The following is a 22075-nucleotide window of genomic DNA, read 5'->3' as shown; positions in this document are numbered from 1 at the left end:
GGCCTTTCACATGTCATTTTGTGCTAATTGCATTTAAAAACTGCTAGTGTGTCTTTTGCTCTTAATCTAAATGGTTTAGTTCCGTTAAAAAAAGTGATTGTGGAAACTGAATAGTAGTAAGACTGAAAACAATCCTTTTGTTTTCAAATGGCATCAAGTTGATTCTAACTTAATCAGACTTGAGTGAAGCATTTTGTTGGAACATATTAGCCGGTGTAAGAACCCTCCTTACGTACTGTTATTACTATCAACATCACTTTGCTTAAAACCGGGTACGAGTAGCTCATGTCTATAATCCTAGCTACTCAGGAAGCTGAGATCTGAGGATCGAGGTTCAAAGCCAGCCCAGGCAGAAAAGTCCCCATGAGACTCTTATCTTCAATAAAGTACTTTAAAAGGCTGGAAGTGGTGCTGTGGCTCAAGTGGTAGAGCACTAGCCTTGAGCACAATAAGGCCCAGGGACAACACATAGGCTCTGAGTTCAAGCCCCAGGACTGGAAAGAAAAAATCCCCCAAACACTTTCCCCGGTGCCCAGGTGCTGGTGCTGGCTCCGTGGTGGCCAGAGGGTCAGCAGAGCAGCGGGGCTCAGAGCCTCCTGCCAGAGGGTTCTGCAGGCTGGGGTGTCTTGCCTGCGGGCCCTCTCATGAATGTGGAGGCCGGTCTTCGAGAGGGTAGGTGAGGTGCCACGGAGGATGCCTGCTCCCTAATGGTATGGAACCCACCCAACTTCCCCCAGAGGACTGTGTGTGTATGTACACACATCCACTGTGCACACATGTGTACACATGCGTATATGTGAACACAGCACTCTCTTGGCCTGACCCACTCTTGCTCTTCTCTCACCAGCATGGGAAGCTTTTGAGGACCCCAGCTGTGGACTGTAGCCTGTTTGCACTGTGTATGGAGCTCTGTGTGACCTGCCTCTCAGATGGCCTGTGACCCAAACCTTATGATCCAACCTACCCGAGTCCTTCACAGTTAAACGAGAAGACTAGAGTTGTAGTCCTTTACAGATAAACAAGAGGTGAGAGAGTCATCAGACCACAGCACCACTCAGATACTGACAATATGAAGAAAAGCCATGTAGACTAATGGGTTCATCACACCAACATTGTAACCATCCCTGGCTGGGTCTTCTTTTCATTGCTCTATCACATCAAACCTTTTGGTTGAAAAAAATACAGCAGAAATAAGCATCAGTATCTAAATTCAAGCATCTTTTCCTCCTTGTTTCATAAAGCCAACTGGTTTTAAATAATCAAATCAGATTTAGAAGGTTAATGATAAATTTTCAGTCTCTCTCTCTACAATTTTAACTTTGATTCCATAGGCAAATGGCCTATATTCAAAGCACACATGCCATTAAGGGGTTACTTTTACAACAAGCATTCTGAGGAGCCATTTAAGATTATGAGATACTTAGTAGTTTCAACATTGAGTGATTTACGTTGGCCTTCCCTCTGGGGAAGTTCATTCTCAACTTTATTTCAGTGCCACAGCAACTTTCTGCGTACTTTCCCCATAAAATCCAAACAACTTGGCACACACCCGGGACCTGATGAACTTACCTTTCCAGGGTTTGCTGTGTCTTTGAACTTCGGTGCACTGACCTTCAACTCCATGAATCAAGGAGGCTTTCCCGATAGCCTGTCCACTCCCTTCCCGAGCGATGCACCAGTCTGGCACTGAATGAGCTTCTTGGTTTTTTCACCAGGGCAACCATTGTGGCTCCCTTGGCTTGTCATTTCCCAGCCCCTAGAGGACATCTCAGCTATAACCTTCACTATGCACATGTATATTAGAGAAAGGGGACAACACTTGGGCTTTCAGACGAGTGTCAAACACGCCCTCATGTTATCCCAAATCTCTCAGTGTCAGTGTTTCATAACTCCTCCCACCCTGCCTCCTGCAGGTTTTCGTTCTGAAGTATAAGAAGTGTAATGACTAATACTTTCAACTCTTGTATACAGAAATCAAGTTGCAACTTCTAGTGGTCCTTGGTACGTAGTGACTGTTTTCTAAACCAATTAAATGGCTGATGAGAAAGGAGCTTATTGACCGATCTGGTACAAGAAACGGGAAAACACTGGAGGTGCTTGGTTATTTTACTTGACTTTGGTTGATGGATGTAGTTTGTGGAGGAGCTTTTCTCTTCCCTTTATCTTAGCTACTGGATGTGATTTCATGCCCTGGTATGTACTCAGTGAAAATTTTAATACTTTTGTAGTATACAGGCGAGTGAATCATAGCAAAGAAGATAGCTGATTAGCCATTAATTCACATTGTATTTGGAAAGCATGTGAATAAACTTAGAAAGTCTTGCCAGGTAAAAAACCAAATCAGATCTTTATTTTAGTTCCTTATCAACAAACTATGCCTTTTCAGTACTTCCACAAGCAGCATTAAATGTATAAAGCTCACCATTAGAGCTTTGTGTTGTGTCATGTTTTCATGCCAGTAAAGATGACTAACTTCAAAGAAAACAGAAAGTAAGCTTACCATGATCTTTTTTACTCCATCACATCCACAATTCAATTATGTGTTCTTTGCTTGTAGAGCCCTAAAACAGTGAGAAAGAATAGGAAAATAAAGTTAAATACAACTGAACAGCATTCTGTGAAAGGCAAATATTTACAAATTTAATTGAGGACAAACACACGCTTCATAAAACTATTTGCATGCAACTCCAGCTGCAAAAACTCAACAGCAGTATGCCCAGGCTGGTTAGCAGCAAAAAAGTAAACCGATCACATGACAAAAGCCACCATGAACAAAAATCTATGTTTACAAGGTAACTGTTTTGGCATTCATCCTACCATCAAGTATTTCTCTTTTTTTTTTCCATCAGAATTTAGCTTACGTTTGATATTAGCGAGAGCTGCATTACTGTTATTGTTAATTTTAGTTCTGTTTATTGCCTTGAGGGTTATATATTGTAAAATAATTTTGTTGCCTCTAGTTAATGTTGATTAGTTGTTTTAATAGCCTATAGACCTATTTGTTATGTTTTTGTAGGTTTACTTTTTTAACTATCAGGAACTTAATAACTGAGAATATTTAACATTACGGTTGCATAGGCAAAATTACAGAGTTGCTGTTAGTGTTACCTGTTTAATGTTTAGTCATCCTTTGAGTCGTGCGACATATTTCCTTAACAATCATCAGCCATCAAGTCTGATAGTCTCAAAAGAAATATCAGCCCTCTAAACTGCCTTCGAGGGCGGTGATATTTAGCACTGAAAATTACAAATAAAGTTTTTGAAGTTGAAGAGCAACAATTGGCCAGTGACACTGATGATTTGTTTGTCAAAACAAATTGGTATAAACTACGCAAATGAAGTCACACACTCCTTTGAGTGAAAGCAGTCAAGTGAATCTACGCAATGCTTACATGTTGGATGGGATATTTAATGTGCGGGGAAACTCAAAGGTTGAAGAACTAGGCATTTAGACAGTGGTAAGTGGTAATCTTACCTCTTTATACTCCATTACTCTTTCTCACGAGAGACATGCTAATGCAAACAAGTCAATCAGAATTTGTGTTTAGCAAGATAAAGCTTATAGGATAGTTTAAAATCCATTTATTATTCTAAATCCATTCTTTCCATTAACATGTTATACATTAGTGTTTACTAACCATGATTCATGAAACAGTTTAGTTTGTTAACTTTTAAATTGTTTAACAACCATAAGTTATTAATACATTTTAAAGTATTACACAAATATCTTAAAACAGGCTTGGGTTCATTTTTGTAATTTTTAAATAGAAAACATTTTAGGCATCTCTTGAAGAAGAAATAAAGCAGGCATTTAAAGCTATAAAACAAGTAATTCCAAATTTAGTTTTTGCAAAAGTTTTCAGCTTTATTGACAAGTTATGGCAAACATATTTGACAAATTGTGGTTTCCTATTTAGAGAAGCGTAACATGGAACTTTATGTGTGTTTTTTTTCCTTTTTTAACAAATACAGATTAAAACACTGAACAAATTCAGTTAGCTACAAACATACAGTAGCTATTTGTTTTCAACCCCATGAAAACAGCATTTAAAATTAAATTTACAAACTTAATATTGAACATCTTCATCTAACTAACAAATATTAAAAGACAAGTTATAACATCTTATCTACAACTTTATTATCAGCTAGTTCAAAGATCAAAGATCATATTACAGTCTTTTAGCAACCCTAAACAAAATTTTTGCTAGTTGGTTGAGACTCAAAATCTGTCAACAGATTCATGCTCTTTCTAAAAAAAAAAAAAAAAAAGAAAAAAAAGAATAAAAAGAAAAGTTTACACAGGACAATGAAAAACCACCAAGAGTATATCATCCTACTGAATGGTGTATAAACTATGCTTGCCAATATCTTTTTCAGTTCATTTTGTAAAATAATACTAATGTCAACGTACGTCAGCAGCATAGAGAGAGAAATACAAGAAACATGGGCACAGTCCTAAGCAGTTAACCCTAGCATAGAAAAATCAAACAAAAAAGGACTATTACTTGTCTTGTTGCTGTTCGTGTGGAGACCACAGGCTATGACTGTCTTTGAGGTGGGGGTCACTGAGACCTTCAATATCTACCGTAGGGGTGCTCCCGGTACCCCCCTCGGGCTGACCGGGGCGGTGGGGCCTTCAGGCTGGAGCGGCTGGTGGCCCATTCCTCTGGTGCTAGGAACAAGAAAGTGACACACAGGTGACTCCATAGGTATCAAGAAAGCCGCTTATGATACAATAGTCAACTGAGGAAAAGAGAACAGCAGAGCTCAACACTGAAAGCTGATGCCTTAATACTGTGCCCATCTCATGAGAGTATCCAGAAAAAGATCTACATACATATAAACAGACATACACACATACACACTCATTTACAATTAAACTTTGACGGTATGTTTCAAAGAAAATTCAAGTCCACAGATGAATGCACAGTTGTCAGCTATTAGATTTCAATGCTATGTAACAGAAAGAGGACTCAGTGCAACCCATTCCTCATTTAATCATTTGACACAGAATTCCAGAATTGGAAATAGTAAACCAGTGGTTCTTAGCCCTCACTTAACTCAGATTATATCAGTCTCATAAACAAAATCCCAAATAACTAATGCTGGTCATCTGTCCCACAAACCAACTGACTGAAAAACTATGGGGAGGGATTCATGCTTTTGTACTTTCCAAATGCTACACACAGACACTATGTGGTCCAGCATTGACATCTACAGAGTGTCCCCACATGGGACAAAGAGTGGTAAATTGAGCACACAGCAAAGAAGCAAAACATGTAATAAGAGACTTACATTTGAAATATGTAACTTGAGAGTGGGAATAAGAGGGGAAAATGGAAAATGATAAAAAAAGGAGTGACATTGATTAAGATGTATTGTACTCATAACCTGATTTGTGGACCTGTAATCTCTTCATATTACTATATAATAATAATAATAGTTTTACACAATGCTTACCAAATAAATAGTTAAAAAAATAGAAAGGCTTAAGGTACCAAATACACTAGAAACAGATTTTCATTAATCTCCAAGATATGAAATTTAGCCCAAACAAACAAACAAAACAATACAAAAATCAGAACATTCAAATACTACCAAGTCACTGAGGATTATAGAAAATATTGATGTAGTGTCTACGGTGTCTTTGGAAAAGGAATCTAAGACTGGTTTTATGTGAAAACTCAGGTGATCTCAGGGTAGGTTCTCTAGGCCTTCTGATAGAATTCAATTCTTCCCTGAAAGTAGATTTTCTGTTTGGGTCAGTGGTCAGGGGACATGTGAATATGGGAGGGACATCACTGAAAGACACACACTACCAGGGACAGCTGTAGGAGGTGGGGAACACTACCAGGGACAGCTGTAGGAGGTGGGGGTGGGGAACACTACCAGGGACAGCTGTAGGAGGTGGAGGTGGGGAACACTACCAGGGACAGCTGTAGGAGGTGGAGATGGGGAACACTACCAGGGACAGCTGTAGGAGGTGGAGATGGGGAACACTACCAGGGACAGCTGTAGGAGGTGGAGATGGGGAACACTACCAGGGACAGCTGTAGGAGGTGGAGATGGGGAACACTACCAGGGACAGCTGTAGGAGGTGGGGAACACTACCAGGGACAGCTGTAGGAGGTGGGTGTGGGGAACACTACCAGGGACAGCTGTAGGAGGTGGGGAACACTACCAGGGACAGCTGTAGGAGGTGGGGGTGGGGAACACTACCAAAGACAGCTGTAGGAGGTGGGGGTGGGGAACACTACCATGGCCAGCTGTAGGAGGTGGGGGTGGGGAACACTACGGGGACAGCTGTAGGAGGTGGGGGTGGGGAACACTACCAGGGACAGCTGTAGGAGGTGGGGAACACTACCAGGGACAGCTGTAGGAGGTGGGGGTGGGGAACACTACCATGGACAGGTGTAAGAGGTGGGGTGGAGAACACTACCAAAGGCAGTTGAAGGAGGTGGGGTGAGAGAATGCCAACCCAACATCTCTGAGCCCAGTGCTGAGAATTGGATGTTCAGGCCATCCAAAAACAAGTTTACAGAGATGCCCAAGAAAATGAAACCGTTACTGGTATCCATTGTAAAGCCAAGGAAAATAATCTTCAATATAGAAAAACAGTCAATAGCTTATCAATCTTGAGTACATTGTATTTGCATGGGTAAACAGTGGGTTTCTGAGGATAATCTTCATCAGGACAGTTAATATATTTCATACTGCTGATAAAGAATGGATTATCTTTTCATTACTTGAGACGCCCACTTTATCTCAATAGAGGATCATAGGACATAAAATAGGAGAACCAAATATGGGAAATATGCTTGTTGCTCAGCGTGCAGGTTAACCTAGGTCAGGGGCTGGCATCTGTGGCCTCTTCCTTGGGCGTGGCCAGTATGGCTGACCCCGTGAACAATGTGCAGCTGGCACACCGGCACTCCTATTTATTTCCATGTGGTCTACGATTGCCTTGTGCTCCAGAAGCAAACTGGATCAATGTGGCAGAGAAAATACTGCCTGCACTGTTGTGGGCTGGGCCGGTGTAGAAAAGTTCTTCAAGCACCCGCTCCGGTTGATGTGGCCCTTTGAAAGAATGGTTATGCTGATTCTCCTGCTGTGCTTGCTGGAGTCCAGAAATTTGCTCCCATTCAGCTGGATTTCTTAGCATAAACATTTTGGAGAAAAATTCTGTGTTTGCCTTATTGGGATTATGGAAAACTGCCTTTGATGTACTAGAAAACAGATTATGCTAGCATGCTTGAACATGCCTCATCAGTCTCTGCAACATACATGTTTACTAAGATCTGTGACAGTCAAGAATGTGCCAGGGCTCTTGTCCTCTGGTATGAAGTCTACCCCAATTTACAATAACTTTTATCAAAGAGGAAGGTACCCTGATTACACTGCTGCTGTAGAGTTTGATGTGAGCCATACTTTCATCATTGTCAAATAAAATCAGGAATTAACCAAAATCCAGAGGAATTTTCCCATAGACTTCTTGAAATATAGATAATAAGTACTTTGCACGTTGCTCCTGGCTGCTATGTGCTAGTAGGGGCTGTATCTACCACCTGCTACCACGTTATCCTGTGTGAAGGAACTTTGGCTCTCTGGCCGTCCCAGGTGCAGTGAACAGACCTAATGAAGCTGGCCCTTGTGGTTCTTTCTGGGACTTCAGGTTACCATCAGAGCTAGAAGTGCAATAAGGCACCTATGTGATCAAGTCATTTGGCTAATACAAAAAGACAATGATTCTAAGTCATCATGAATTATCAGCCCTTTTCAAAGACAGAATTTTGTTTTCACCATGTTTGTATGTGTATCAGTTCCTATGGGTAAACTTCAATAAGTGACATAAGGTGTATTTTAGAACATTTGTTGTGGTGTTTCTTTAACTCCTAAACAACTATGATGACCCCCTGGAGGTGTATCTTCTTTCACTTCCGTGTGGGCAAGAAAAGTTTTCTTAGCTTTCTGTTTCATACTTTGTGTTTTACAACTTATTGTTTTTGGCCTAGAGCTGCAGCCCAGGGTGGTCCTTGGCCCAGCACGTGTGAGGCTGAGTGTGATTGCCAGTACTGAATAGAAGAAAACACAGTTTCTTTCTGTACACTCTAAATATAAACCCAAACAATATGGAGTCATTCTTGCTGTGCGTGACCCATGCACTTCACAATTCTGACAGTGAGCCACTCAGCCTTCTTTATCCTGTAGTTAAAACGATGCACATTAACTTACAGAAAAGAAAGCGACAAAACAACCTTCCTGCAGCTTCTTCTTTTACTGTCTCAACAAGAGAGCTGTTAGATAATATGACTATAACTTTTTGTGGACTCTTCTCTGTTGAGTAAATTTCAGAGAAAGTCAAGTTTGAGGTTTAATTGTTCAACGCACAATTGTTAACAAGAGAGGAAATTATATTTTCCACTACTTAAATTTGCAGTTTTAAAAAGTAGAATAAAAATGCCAGGTTCTATAAGGGTTTGCTTACAAATACCCAGTGCTGTGAAAGTGTCCTATGAATACATTGTGTGTTACCTTCAAGAACACCAATGCTAGCCCAGACTTGACGCTCGTCCTTTTCAGGAGTCAGGAGACATTGTTGACAGGGGAGACATGAGTTCAAGAATAATTTAGGTTGGTTCCAACAGTTGCTATGAGGCAGACTGTAACTCCATTGGCCACTTGCTTGTGACCTGGCACGCTCTGTAAGTGTTGTAACCTCATTGGCCACCGGCGTGTGGCAGGCTTGACCATGTGGTGTTTGCCTTTATAACCAGACCCGAGCATGGCCCTGGGCGCGTGGTCCCAGCTCGAGTCTGGGCTGTGGCCCTGGCCAGCCAGACTGCTTTTTACCGTCGGTTGTGGTCCCAGCTCCTGAGTCTGGGCCATGATTCTGGCTAGTCAGTACATTTTTTACTTCTCCAATAAATCCATCTTTTTACTTGAAAAAAAAAAAGAATAATTCATCCTGATTGCAGAGGGATTGTCCACCCTAGGTCTGTGTCTAGGAAACCTATGTCCACGTATGGTAACAGGAGCAGCATCCAGGAAGCTTTTAAATTGAACCCCAAAGGCCAGCTACTTCTAATCGCCAAATCTGATACACAGACTGAGGATCAAACTGGATATTCATGTCTTTTCCAAGTTCACTACGGTAATTTAGGTTAGCAATCTCTAAAATATGCAGATGCAGTTTCCAGTTTTTCCCCAAACTGTTGAATTTAGAAGAGCACAACTCAAGTGAAACTCACCTAAAACTAGCCATCCATGAAGTGAACTAGTGAGGAGCTGCTGTTTTCAATTGTATCTAGCAACAAGACAGGCTTTTGTTATCAAGACTAATTGGATTAGATAACCATCAAATTGCAACCTCTGTCATAATAGAGAGAAAATTAGCTGGTATTTAATTGTAAAAAGATGCTGAAATCATAACTTCACTAGGTTTTTTTTTAGTTTTAATGAAAATAAAGTTACAAATATACACTAGAATTAAATAACTCAAAATGATTTATTTCTGAGTAACTTATCATAAAAAGAACTTTGAAATGAATAGATGCCAAGACAAATAACTTTTGGTTTCTTAAAATAACTGATAAATTCTTGGAATATTAGACAGCTAATCTCCATTTGAAAACAAGTTTTCTCAAGGCATATTTCTATTTACCTTTTAAAAAAGAAAATCTTTGTCTTAAGTCACTTGGTTGGTGAGGATGCTGTTGGCTTCAGTTTCCTCTGCTGCTCTCAAAGATTAATCAATGCAGGGCTTATATTCACACTGGGTTAATAATCATGCTAGCTCCTCAACACAAAATGAGTATGATCGTGTTCTGCAATTGACTTGAAGTGAGGCATTCAAAGGTCCTGGAATACATTGCAACAATTCTTTCTGCTTTCATTCATTTCAAGACAGAATGTTAATATCACCCTGCCTCTACCCAGCTGCCACGTAAAATTCTGCTAGAGAATGTATGCCTAATTAGCTCTTCAGTTCCTAGATTAAGTACATTCTAATAAACAGCTCCTCTCTCTGAGGAAATAATGCTGCTGTCCATTTTTGGCTGTCAGTCTCAGAGAATGCAGGGTGCTTCTTATGTCAAACATTGTTTAGCTAATTTAACATATGCTAGAATATCTTTTTTTTTTTTTTTTTGGCCAGTCCTGGGCCTTGGACTCAGGGCCTGAGCACTGTCCCTGGCTTCTTCCCGCTCAAGGCTAGCACTCTGCCACTTGAGCCACAGCGCCACTTCTGGCCGTTTTCTGTATATGTGGTGCTGGGGAATCGAACCTAGAGCCTCGTGTATCCGAGGCAGGCACTCTTGCCACTAGGCTATATCCCCAGCCCAACATATGCTAGAATGTATTCTATTATAAACTATTCAAATTTACCCAAAACAATTTTGGTAACTAATTAGGAAATATTTTTAATGTAGATATGGATTTGAAATTCCTGTAACTTAAATGTTCATTCATAACTTCCTTTTTACAAAAAAACTTTCTAAGATAATGAATTTTAATAAATAAATTCTATTTAATAGAATTCTATTTAATAATATAATTTATTTATTTGGTGGTAGTGGTCCCAGGTCTTGAACTCAGGGCCTGTGCACTGGCACTGAGCTTCTTTTGCTCAAGGTTAGTGCCATACCACTTGAATTACAGCTCCACTTCTGGCTTTTTTGGTGCTTAATTGGACATAAGAATCTCCCAGCCTTTCTTGCCTGGGCTAGGCTTCGAACTGTGATCCTCAGATCTCAGTTTCCAAGTAGTTAGGATTAGAGGCATGTCACTGGTGCCTGGATCTACTTAATTATTAAAAAAATTATTTTTGAAACTTTGGCAAAATAAAATAAATAAGGACGTGACTGTTCAAAGAGAAATAAACTCATTACCTGATTTATGTAACTGTAACTCCTCTGTTAACTCCTCCTCTTAACAATAACAAAAAGGTAAAACATAAAAATATAATAAGCTATGTTTTATATGTGGAATACATTTTCGTAAATATTCATGTGTCATTAAATAATAAAATATATTTATCATTAAAGATAAATTTATGATCAGAAGTGTAATATCACATATTAACTTAATAAAATAGATTTAATACTAATTACCTACTTAATAGAAATAACTATAATATATAAAAATATTTATAACTATATTACTTTGTACTATTTATTATTTGCATTGTTGTAAGGAGAATCACTTAAAATTTAATATTAAATTGCTTGCAGAGATCTTTAATAATGATTTAATTGTGAAGATGCCCAAAAGGATATGTGATTTTCTTGAAGTCAGAATATTGGTTATTTCAAGAATAAAATATGGGCCTACAACAGACAGATACAATGTCAGTCTGGTGACAGACAAAACGCAATGTGCTGATTTCAGCAAGGGGCAGTGACCACAGCTGTAATCCCAGCAATGGCAGAGGCTGAGGCAGAAGGCTCACTTACACCTGGAGGTTTGAGACTAGCCTGGGCAACAAGATACCTTGTCTCAAACGGGAAATGATTTCTTGAACATTGCTAACAAATTATAAATATGTGATGTAACACACACATGCACATATTTCAGATCATGCATGTGATAAAGTCCATCAACCAACAAAATTACAAGGCATTAAGATTCAGAGTAATGTGCCAGATTGAAGACCTGGATTTTTATTCTTGCTGGAACTGATTTCTGTTCAGTTGTAAACCATCTGTGACTCTGCAGACTGCATGGCCCTGTATGCTTTCTGGAGAATGACCCTTTTTCTTTTCTAATGCCTCCATTTCTTTCTTGAGCAGGGAGAAAGCATGCAGGACAATGAGTCTGTTCATGTATCTGTGCAAGTTTAGAGATAGCCAGGAAGCTGAGAATGGGAACTATTCCTTTTGTAAATAAAAATCTGTTCTCCTGGAATTCAGTACCTAATCAATAGGGAGGGTACATAAACTTCATGAAAACATCTATCGGCATTTGATTGACAGGGTCCTCAAATCACTGCTCTGTGTATGTACATCCTGTTAGATAGCATAGAATAAGTCCCCTATGACCTGCTGTATACACCTCCTAACCCATCACACAATACCTAATGCCAAAACACAACTTCCATGATGTACACTTAATTTGTTTAGTCTTCATGAATATGATGCTGAACTCTTATTAACTCCTGTCCTTTGATTTTGTTCTTGCTCTACAATCCATGTAGGATATTATAACATTAGAATTCTCAGAATTTCAATCCCATAATCATACTACACGTTGGCATGAAATTCCTTTAATTCATGCTGTGCATAAAAAGTGTAACCCCTTTCCAATGAGCTATTATTGGCTAGTTCTGGTAACATGGGTGAAATACATATTTAACTCTACATTTTCTCGAGGTATAGTATCTTTATCTTTTATATTATATGATAGGAAATATATAAACATGACTTTTGGAGTATTTTTTCAGGTTAATCGGATCTACTTTTAGATTTCTAAATATTTGTGATGAGAATAAGTAGTTCCAGGTGTTCACTGAGGACAACGCAGGCCCTCTCAGAACTATGATCCTCATTTCAGTGGCCCAGTGTGTACTCAGACGAGCTACTTCAAGCCCAGGGGCTTCTGGGGAAGAGGCAGTGGCCTTGGGTGGCCAGCCAGAATCCTGGTTTGTGGGTAGCTTCTGTGGTGGCCTCTGCACTGGACTCTACTGTGCATGCTTGCTGACATCAACGTTTGGTGAAACTGCTCACAACATATCTCTGAGATTCTCCTGCTCCCTGCCCTGCAACATCAGTCCCAACCCCAACCCCAACCATATGAGCCATGAAATCCTGTCCTGAAAAACTTCTCTTGTCATGTTACATCAAGAAGTGCCTTCAGATCAGAACACAGAAAGGCTTAACACATCAACATTTTCAAACAAAAATATAGCTTGAATATGAGGTACGTGTAGGCTTGAACTTGGAACTTAAATTTACTCAGTAATGGCTAAAAAGTTGTAACAGATTTTATAGGATAAATAAAAGATCATGATGCTAAACAATCTCTTGTTTCTTTTTACACACGTACATGTACACATATATTTATATATGTGTGTGTGTCAAATCTTTCAACATTGAGAATATGACTGAGATGTAATCCTAAAGAGGTAAAAGTTATTAGGTGAAAATTGCTGCCTAAGTAATGTCTTCCTTACTCTGCCCAATCAAATCTTTTTCTACATTTCCTCATTCATTTATTGCAGAGAATTTATTGACTAATTCCTGTGTGCAGAACATTGCGTGTTGGTAAACTGTAATTTGACCCAAAGAAAAATCTTGTGCATGGAAAGGTTTAACTTCTAAATCAGAACAAATGATTTCTCTCTACACATTGATGGATCAGCAGAACCAGACAATACAAACGCATTGTGTGAGATCCATGGGATTACATGAATGAACTCTACCCTCCAGGCCACTGCCTCTGCATGAGAAGATTCTAGAACCACTCATTTGTATACACAGCCTTTCTCCATCACTTTAGATACATAGTACTAATCTTTTGAAATGAAAATAATTGAGAAGTAGAAATTTCATCTAAAATTACCCTACCAGATACCAGCCTAACCACTGAATTCTGTGCATGTACTGAGGGAAAAGAAAGTGCATGAGACTGATTTCCTTCCAAGTGATTTACTGGGTGTAAAATAACAACTATTACTGGAAAATCAAAATTGCCTTTTTAAAGAAAAGTGATTTGTAAATAATAAGGTATTTTCTCTTGGAAGGTAAGCTTTGTACGGTTTTATTTTCTCGGCAGTAGCTCCAAGATTAAGGATACTGGTTTACATGGGTTAACCACTGGATAATTACTTCTCAAATGAACCATGCTTTCTAATTTTGTAGAAAATGACAAATTTAGAAGACCTGGTTTCTAAACTCTAGAGTCTATCCTCACATGGCTCAGCATCTGCATATTTCTATACAGAATCTCAGGAACATACCTCTAACAAAACCCATCAGGTTCTAAGAATTCAGCAATGCTTATATCCCAAAACGTCGAATTAAAGAACCAGGTTGTGTCTTATTCCTCTGCTAAATTGAGTAACGCACTAAGCAGACATTGCCTGATGACTGCATGAGTGAGGAAGTGCATGGCGCAGCAGGAGTGGTGCCCCGTCTGACATCTGAAAGTGTGGATGCTCTGGTGTGCAAGGCCCCCGCAACCCACTGGCTCTGTGTGGCTCTGCAGAAACCTGGGTGTGGGGTGTGAGTGTTTTATGGCTGAACATCTTCTGATGCCTCTGAAGGCCTCCTTCCAATGTATGAAGAGAATACAAAGAACAAAGACCTGTGGTTTCTGTAGCAGTTTCCCAACTGAGCCATACCTGTGGAAATCTGTCCATCCAATGTTGCTTTGTTTTCTGAGAAATTTCTAGGCTGAGTATGTTTTGGTGATATGTCCATCTCCTTCTGAAGCTTCAGTTCAGTCAGATTTTATTTGTGGTGATGAAGCTTCAATGTGGATACTGTACCCAGTGCTCACTTGGGTGCAATCTATTTCTTTCCTGGACAACAGGATAAAAGACTTCCCCCATGTTCTCACTAGTGGACAGACCCAGTAGGACAGAGAAGAGTATCACTAAGTTCAGCACTCTCTGTATAAACAGAACTCTTGTTCTTTCTCCCAGGATCTTCTTACTCTGCTCCCATAAAAAAAAATCATGCACTTTTGATTTCATATTCTTGCTCTTTCACATGTCAATGGAAGCAAGATGTTTAGCAAGCACTAAGTTCCTCATCTATAAAACACAGAAGATAATTTGTGTACATGCCCTACCGGATTGTAATGGGGATTAGATTAAGTAGATATTCTTAGGACTTCTGTTATATTTCTTTTCTGGTGCTGGGGCACAAGCTTCAGGTCTTACATATACTAGACAAGTGCTCTGACATTGGTCTGCACTCCCAGTGAAATGGAATTTATGACAAGGATCATCTATCTGTGTTGTCTCCAATCCTCTTATGAATCGCTGAACTCAGAGCCTCAGCAGGTACTCTATATGTGGTGCTAAATCCGATCAGAATATAAAAATAGAAGTAGATTCTCATAGCTGTCCTTTTACACTGACCTCACCTCTGGTTCAGAGTCCTCATAGGAACAGGGGTAAAATACTCTGTGTCTGATTTATCATAAAGAAATGAATGAGAAAATGTGAGTGATCATCAGATTTTGACTGCATTGCTAGTGGTTTGATTTTCTTATTCTTCTTGTGCTCCTCAGGTTAGGACTCTGGTTATAGAGAGGAGAGGACACACTCCCTTCCTCCCTTCCTTCCCCCATTCTGTACCTTCCTTTGTCCATCCCAACACAGTAATTTCTTCACTATGTGGAGCCCCAAACACACTGGCAACTACCACTCCCATTGTTTCTGGGTCAAGAGCAACAGTGTGGCTTTAGCATAATTTTGACAAAAACCTCCACACTGTAAATATTTGAATGGGCATTATCTTCCAAGGTGGTAGACAGTTAACACTGTACACATTTTAAAGAAGCAGATGCTATTTATGCTATTGATAGTACAGTATTATATTGATACTAAGTGATATACTATAATGATAGGTCACAAACACTCAACAAATCATTGCTGAATAAAATTATGATCCATTATAAGTGGTATTTTAAATTAAAGAATAGATTTTTAAAACTAATTCATTTTATTGAAGGGTATGTTTATTGACTACTAATTTTTACAAGCCAATCATTATTTGGCACTTGTTTTAGAGTAGCAGTTTCTGCCCCTAAAAGTCTAAATATTTTAAATGTGTATTACTCTGATGATGTTTGTGACACTGGAGTCAAATCAGGGCCACACAGCTGAGTCACACAACAGGCACAAAGAAACAAAGGAGGCACTACCCAGCATGCTCGGCGGCCGCAAATGTGATCTGTGACTGTGATTAACTGCTTTTGAAGTTTCGATCAAAACTGATCTGTCCAATTTTCTGGCACTGACTCTGAAAGTCAAACCTCACCCTGGAATTCCATAAATCAATTTAGCCTGGACTTCTGTAAACACAGGAGGAGAAGGCTAGAAGTAATCTTCCATCTGTCAGGGACTGACTGCTCTGATCTCACCACGGGGTATAGAAGAGGTCTTACCATAGCTGTCGTAGATGTCCTCACTCACTCCGTGACCATAGTCATAGTACTCAGCCACACTGAAACAGATTAGATGGCAGTCAGTGTCAAGGAAGCCAGGAGAAACAACCAGAAACTCACCAGGAATCAGAAGACAAATTGTGTGCTAAGGTAACACCCCAGGAACCTCGAGGCACAAGCTGCAACTCTAAAAAAAACATTCAATGATCAAAGTGCAGGTTGCTGGCAAGAGTAGCGTGAAAACTTTTCATGCTACTTTAGTACAAGTAGAAGGATCACAGCCCAGGCTGGGTTAGGCATAAGATACCACTCTATTTCAAACATAACGAGGGCAAAAAGGGGCTGGAGGCATGGCTCGAGTGATAGAGCAACTGCTTAGCCAGACTGAGGATGTGAGTTCAATCCCCAGTACCAAAAAAGAAGCAAAACAAACACTGGAACACCCTTCCAGCATGTTTGTTTCCTTCACGAATGTATAACATTTAATAAGCATTTTAGTAAATACTTCCATATTTCAATAAGTACTGAAAAGGTATTTTGTGTTTGTCCTTGTTTCTTTTACTTCATCCCTTGTGGAAGGCATCATTGCTATTGGCACAAAAATCGATCTCTGACCGAACAAAGCCCTCCGTCACCTACTGACCTCTTGCTAGGACCACTGTTTTCTCTGCATGAATTTACAGAACATTTCCTGGGAAGAGGCACCCCTTCCTCCCCCTAAAAGTCCCTGTCAAGGCCTCTGAGGAGGGCCATGCAGTAGGGCTGCTACTCCCGCTGTACCACTGTAAGCTGCTGTAGAGGTTTTGACAGCAACAATTCCAGAGATCCAGACCTGGGCCTCAGGACATCATGCAACACTCCTCACTTCCTGCAAGTACCTCACTTGCCTTATGAGCTCACTCAGGGTCTCTGAGGTCACTTCACTGTGTCTTTCTTCTCCACTGGCACCTTCTCATCTTCCCAACACTTCCTGGAGAGCACTAGGTCTTGGCTGGCAGACATTTCTCTTTTCCATTCATATTCCTGATGCAATTTCATCTAATGCTATGGCTTCTCCTTTCTACTCTGATGACTTCCAGTTTATATTTATACCATTGGCACCTTCCTGGTCTTATGTTTGGAGCTGCCTAGTTACATTTCCATTTGGATGTCAAACTAAACATATCCAAATACAAATAAAAGCCATTCTCCTCAACCCAGTCCTTTTTCTTTTGTAATCTTCCCATCTTTATCAGTAGGAACAACTCATGACAGGGACTCATGTCCAAACCACAGAGTCCTTCCTCTCTTATATCTCACACGTAATGTTCAGTTCTAACAGAATTTTTTTTCATTTCTACTTGAAAAATATATTTACAATCTGAGCATATCTGAACATTTTTGCTGCTACAACTGCAGCTAAAGCTATCACCATTTCTCACTTACATAAATGTAATATCCTTCTAAATGGTATCTGTATCCTGTTTTATCTGTTATACCCACATGGCAGTCAAAGCCAATTTTATTGATGTAAGTTAAATCATCTGAGTTCTATACTCAAAACCCACTAAGGGCTTCTGAAGTCCTTTAGAAAAAGTTCTTGCTTTATTTACACAACTTTTCCTTTAGCACCCTCACCCCCTTCAATACAGGGCAGGTTGGCTTCAAGATGTTCTCTAAGAATGGACAATCATTGTCTCAGACCTTACATTTGCATTCCCACTACCTGGAAGATGCCAGATATCCATTCTCTCATTCTTTCAAAGGTCACTCAAATGCCTCTGGTGAGAGATTCCCTTTGAGTGCCTGGTACATTAACACATCTCAGCATATACCCATCAAAATCACATGTGTACTACTTAAACATATGAATACACATTCATATACATATTGTGTGGCTGTTTCCAACTTGTAGAATGTAACTGTCTTATATATGACCTTGGTTTCACTTTTATTCACTTGATATAACTGACATTTGACATGAGTGATGTTCAATGAATAGTTATGAAACAAAAGCATGAGAACTGTTCATGGGAAGACTAGAGGCCACTTAAATGAGATGATTCATGTAACGTAGTCGTAATTTGTAGAAATACTATAAAGAAGTAAAAGTTAGCACATGGATAAGGAAATCATACATTTTTACTCTTAGATATATGAAAGTGTTTGTACTTCAAAAAGCTCCTTAAAGTTAGATGTTAACTATCTAATATCTGAATCTTCAGTTATGATCTCAAGATTTCCTAATTGCTTTGTTTCTGTTGTAGTGTAATAGAGTGAACCTATGGGCTTGTACATGGTAGGTAAGGGCTTTACCACTGAGCTTCATCCACAGTGCCTAATTCCTCTTAGGGATGAGTAGGGCAAGGAAGTGGCTAAATATTGAATGCCAAACTGTGCCACCTGACGAATGTGGACAACACTGTTACAAAGCCAGGAAAGGCAGAGGGGCCTGAGCTGCTAGGCTCTGACTGGTAACCCTGTGGGATGTTGATAAGGAAGTACCTGCCATTTCACTGGTAGCAAAACAAACAAACCACAAAATCTCTGTATGTCAGATATCAAAATGAAAGAAGAGAGAAAGGTGACCATCCTTATCTTCTGGTATAGTGTTTATAATGCCCTAACTCAAATGACTGTGTAATGGCTCAAGGTATTTACATATAAATTATCTAGTAAAAATGTATGCTAATATATCTTCCTCTCATCTTTCCTGAGATTACAGAAGGTTAATGTCACTGACCCGTGGCTGGGCGTGTAAATCTACTTTTACACACTCGCCTTAACAGGTGTTTGGTAACACGGATGTAGGCAGAGGTGAGTGTGGCAACCGAGGTAATTCCCAAGTTCAGGACAAATTCCTCAGCTGGGAATTGTTTTGCTACACCTAATTAGTGACCTTCTTTCACTGAGCCTGCAAGGAAAATGCCTTAGGAGACACGGGCAGCTCTGCAGGGGCTTCTAAGACCACGGGGGTCTCTGTGCCCCTGGAGCAGATTCACTCTGAACTCCTGCTCACTCAGAGTGGTAAACACTAAGGAAAGTTTCCATACCATTTGAGAAACTGAGTATCCAATCCCCCATTACAAATTTTGTTGAGGAAATATAATTCCCAGAACAATCGTTAGGCCTCCAAATATGCACCAGCAGGAAGTATGCTACAAAACTTGCGAGGTCTTCCCAGCCTCCCTCCAATTCTCTCCATGGCTTCACACCTGTTATTTCCAAGGGCTCCCAAGGGAGGCATCTATTATTCCAACACTGAAGGTGAAGTTCACCTACACAGAACCAACTCTATTTCTATGTTGGAAAAGCTTTACCTACAGAACACCTGTGCTGGAAAACCTATTCATAAGTTGGGTTCAAAAAAGAATTTAGTGCACTTGTTTACACAGAAACTAGCTGTATCTCTCCTCCCTCATTTTTCTCAGTATATGCTCTCATTTTCATTATTCCAGGGTACACAGAGTAATGGTATAATGACCACTATACCAATGCAACAAGAGAACAAAACAAAAACTTAGCTACATAGGGACCATCTTCTACAATGAGAACTATTAGAAAAGAGGCAGATAAGGCCTCACTGAAACTACTGTCTAGCAGGAAAGCAAACTATGTAGTTGTTTATTCATGTTTGACTCATCAAATGCCGAAGTCCTACAAGTACTAGGAATTGCCAGGAAAGAAGGAACAGAGGGGCCTACACAGAGGGGTTTCAAGGCAGGGAACTGAAAGGCAGCAGGAGCTGCTTCAGAGCACTGGGTCAAGCGTGATGATGGGGGCTCAGAGATAATCTGGAGGAAGGGGTGGGCAGTGACAGGTCTCCACAGACATCAGCTTAGCCACCATGGATGGGTTTTTGCTTGCTTGATTTTTAGCAGCCATGAAGGATTTAAGAAGGGGCAGTACTAGAGTTTGAACTTACGCAAGAACTGTACCACATGAGCCAGCCTCCAGAACTTCTTGTGCTGGTCATTTTTGAGGCAGGGTCTAGTTATTTTTGCCTTGGAAGCTTGGACCTAGTGTGTTCATGCTACCACATGGCAGGCACATGTCACCATGCTTGGCTTCTTCTGCTGAGATGGTCATGAGCACGTGTTTGTCCAGGTTGGTCTGCACCACACAACCCTTCATCTCAGCCTCCTACATATCTGAGAGTACAGGTGTGTTCCACTGGCTTATTTCACCATATTTTAAGCAAATCCCTCAGTTGGACTTGTCTTTCCTCCATTGCTGTATCTGGCACAGTTCTGAACAAGTGGCAGACATCCAACAAACACTGATTGACTGAATGGACAAGTAATGCTTGTAGAATGAACAGCTTGTGTAACTGCTCTCTCCTGTGTGCTTTCACAGTTATAATTCTTCTGTATCCACAAGCTTTTCAGTTATATTAATACATGTGAGAAAAATGTGCATTTTAAGATAAATTATTGAGAATGTAACTCACAGTTATTTCATATCACTAAATGCCACATTCAGAACTTGCAGTTTGAACTGTTAAATGTATTTCTTTACAGCTTTGCCAAGATTAAAAGGCAAACAAGATGAAAGATGATAATTCTGGACTAAGTTTGGATCAGTAAAATTCAAAAGAGCATTTTGGAAAATTTGGTGGGTATTGAAAGCAATAGATAAATTAAGTCTGATTAAGTCTGGTATGTTAAAGGCCCCAAATCAAATGCCTGGTGATAACAAAATAGTACTGGTTTAGTTGTTCAGCTAATGTCTTAATAATAGCTTCAGTAAAAGACAAAACCCATTGATTAAGTGCTAGTTCTTCACTGATTACTATGCCACATTCCTTCTAACACCTCAGTTTTAGAATTGAAAATAATGTAATAGGAGGGAATCTTTAGAATTAAACCTGGCCCTTAGCCACAAGAGACAAAGAATGCTACCCACCTCTGGAAGAACAGGACACAGGCTGGAGATTGTGACAAGAAGCCAAGATGCATTCCTAGGGAGTCTTAGGGTTGAGTGCCAAAGTTTATAGAGATTTTGAGCTTATTCTTTTGTACCTTTCACAGGACTGCAAAGCCTTAGCTTTGATTTGCTTAGAGAATTGTGACTACATAAAAGTCATTAGGAAAGGAGGGCAAACACAGTCAAAATATTCCATGCACACATATGAAAACACAACAAAGAACTTGACGAGAAAGGGGGAAAAACATCTGGAAGAGGAGGAGAGTGATAGAGGAGTGACTCTGATCAAGATGTATGTACATAAATGGACATGCTAAAATGACCTCTTTGTACAATTAATTGATGCTAATACAATAATTAAATCAATCAGTCTCTATCAGATACCAGTAATACTCTGGGGCTACAAGGCAGAAGAGATATATTAATATTTTATCTAGACATGTTGGAATAAAATTCATTAAATGTTACACAGTAAGCCAGAGCAGATGAATACTGTGAATACTTTCAGCCACTTTCTCTTCACTGAACCAAGACAATTTAGTGAAAAAAGATTATGTGCTTTGTATTGTCTACATGCTAGGACATACAAATGAACAGAGCAAAGATACCTGCTTGCTCAGAGCTCACATGTGAAATTACAAGCAAGCAAAATAAGAATCTCCAGGTAGAAACTCTCCTTTATTTTGTGCACAATCAGGTAATTGAATCATCTAAGTTATCCTTACAAATATTAGAAATAAGTGTTTATATTAGATCTAACTTTGTTGAGAATTCACCATCATTGAATTTATATTATCATCAAATAAAACAGGATGGAAATATAAATCAGGTCAAATCTTTAAATAATATGTATAAATTTTTATTTTACACATCTCAAGAAATAATTAAGATGCATGTTAGAAAATTTTTCTGTTCAAAAGTTGAAAATTTGATCATTTTGTTCAAAAGCTGAAAATCTGATTGTTTTAAGAAATATTAAGTGAAATACACTGTATTTGGGTATATATGTTCCATGTAGTATGTGCTCTGTGCTCGAATAGTACAATTTTCACAGATCTCT

At 39.5% G+C, this 22075-nt stretch overlaps 1 protein-coding gene across 5 annotated transcripts in view; it reads right to left on the bottom strand.

The window, feature by feature from the left end:
- Nucleotides 1-3815: 3815 nt before the first annotated feature.
- Nucleotides 3816-22075, bottom strand: part of Khdrbs2 (KH RNA binding domain containing, signal transduction associated 2) — a 223691-nt gene continuing 205431 nt past the window's right edge. For 4 of the 5 annotated variants that reach the window (XM_048347556.1, XM_048347559.1, XM_048347558.1 and 1 more), the window contains 2 exons: nt 16111-16169; nt 3816-4672 (listed from right to left, as the gene is read on the bottom strand). In XM_048347556.1, coding sequence (XP_048203513.1) covers nt 4575-4672; nt 16111-16169 — 157 coding nt within the window. In that variant the 3' untranslated portion in view covers nt 3816-4574. Of the gene's footprint in view, nt 4673-9248; nt 9305-16110; nt 16170-22075 lie in introns of all 5 variants that reach the window. The other variant, XM_048347557.1, reaches the window with a different exon arrangement.

Source organism: Perognathus longimembris, chromosome 6 (assembly GCF_023159225.1).
Source record: "Perognathus longimembris pacificus isolate PPM17 chromosome 6, ASM2315922v1, whole genome shotgun sequence".
Classification (NCBI taxonomy): domain Eukaryota; kingdom Metazoa; phylum Chordata; class Mammalia; order Rodentia; family Heteromyidae; genus Perognathus; species Perognathus longimembris.
This window is presented reverse-complemented; position numbering and strand designations above follow the sequence as displayed.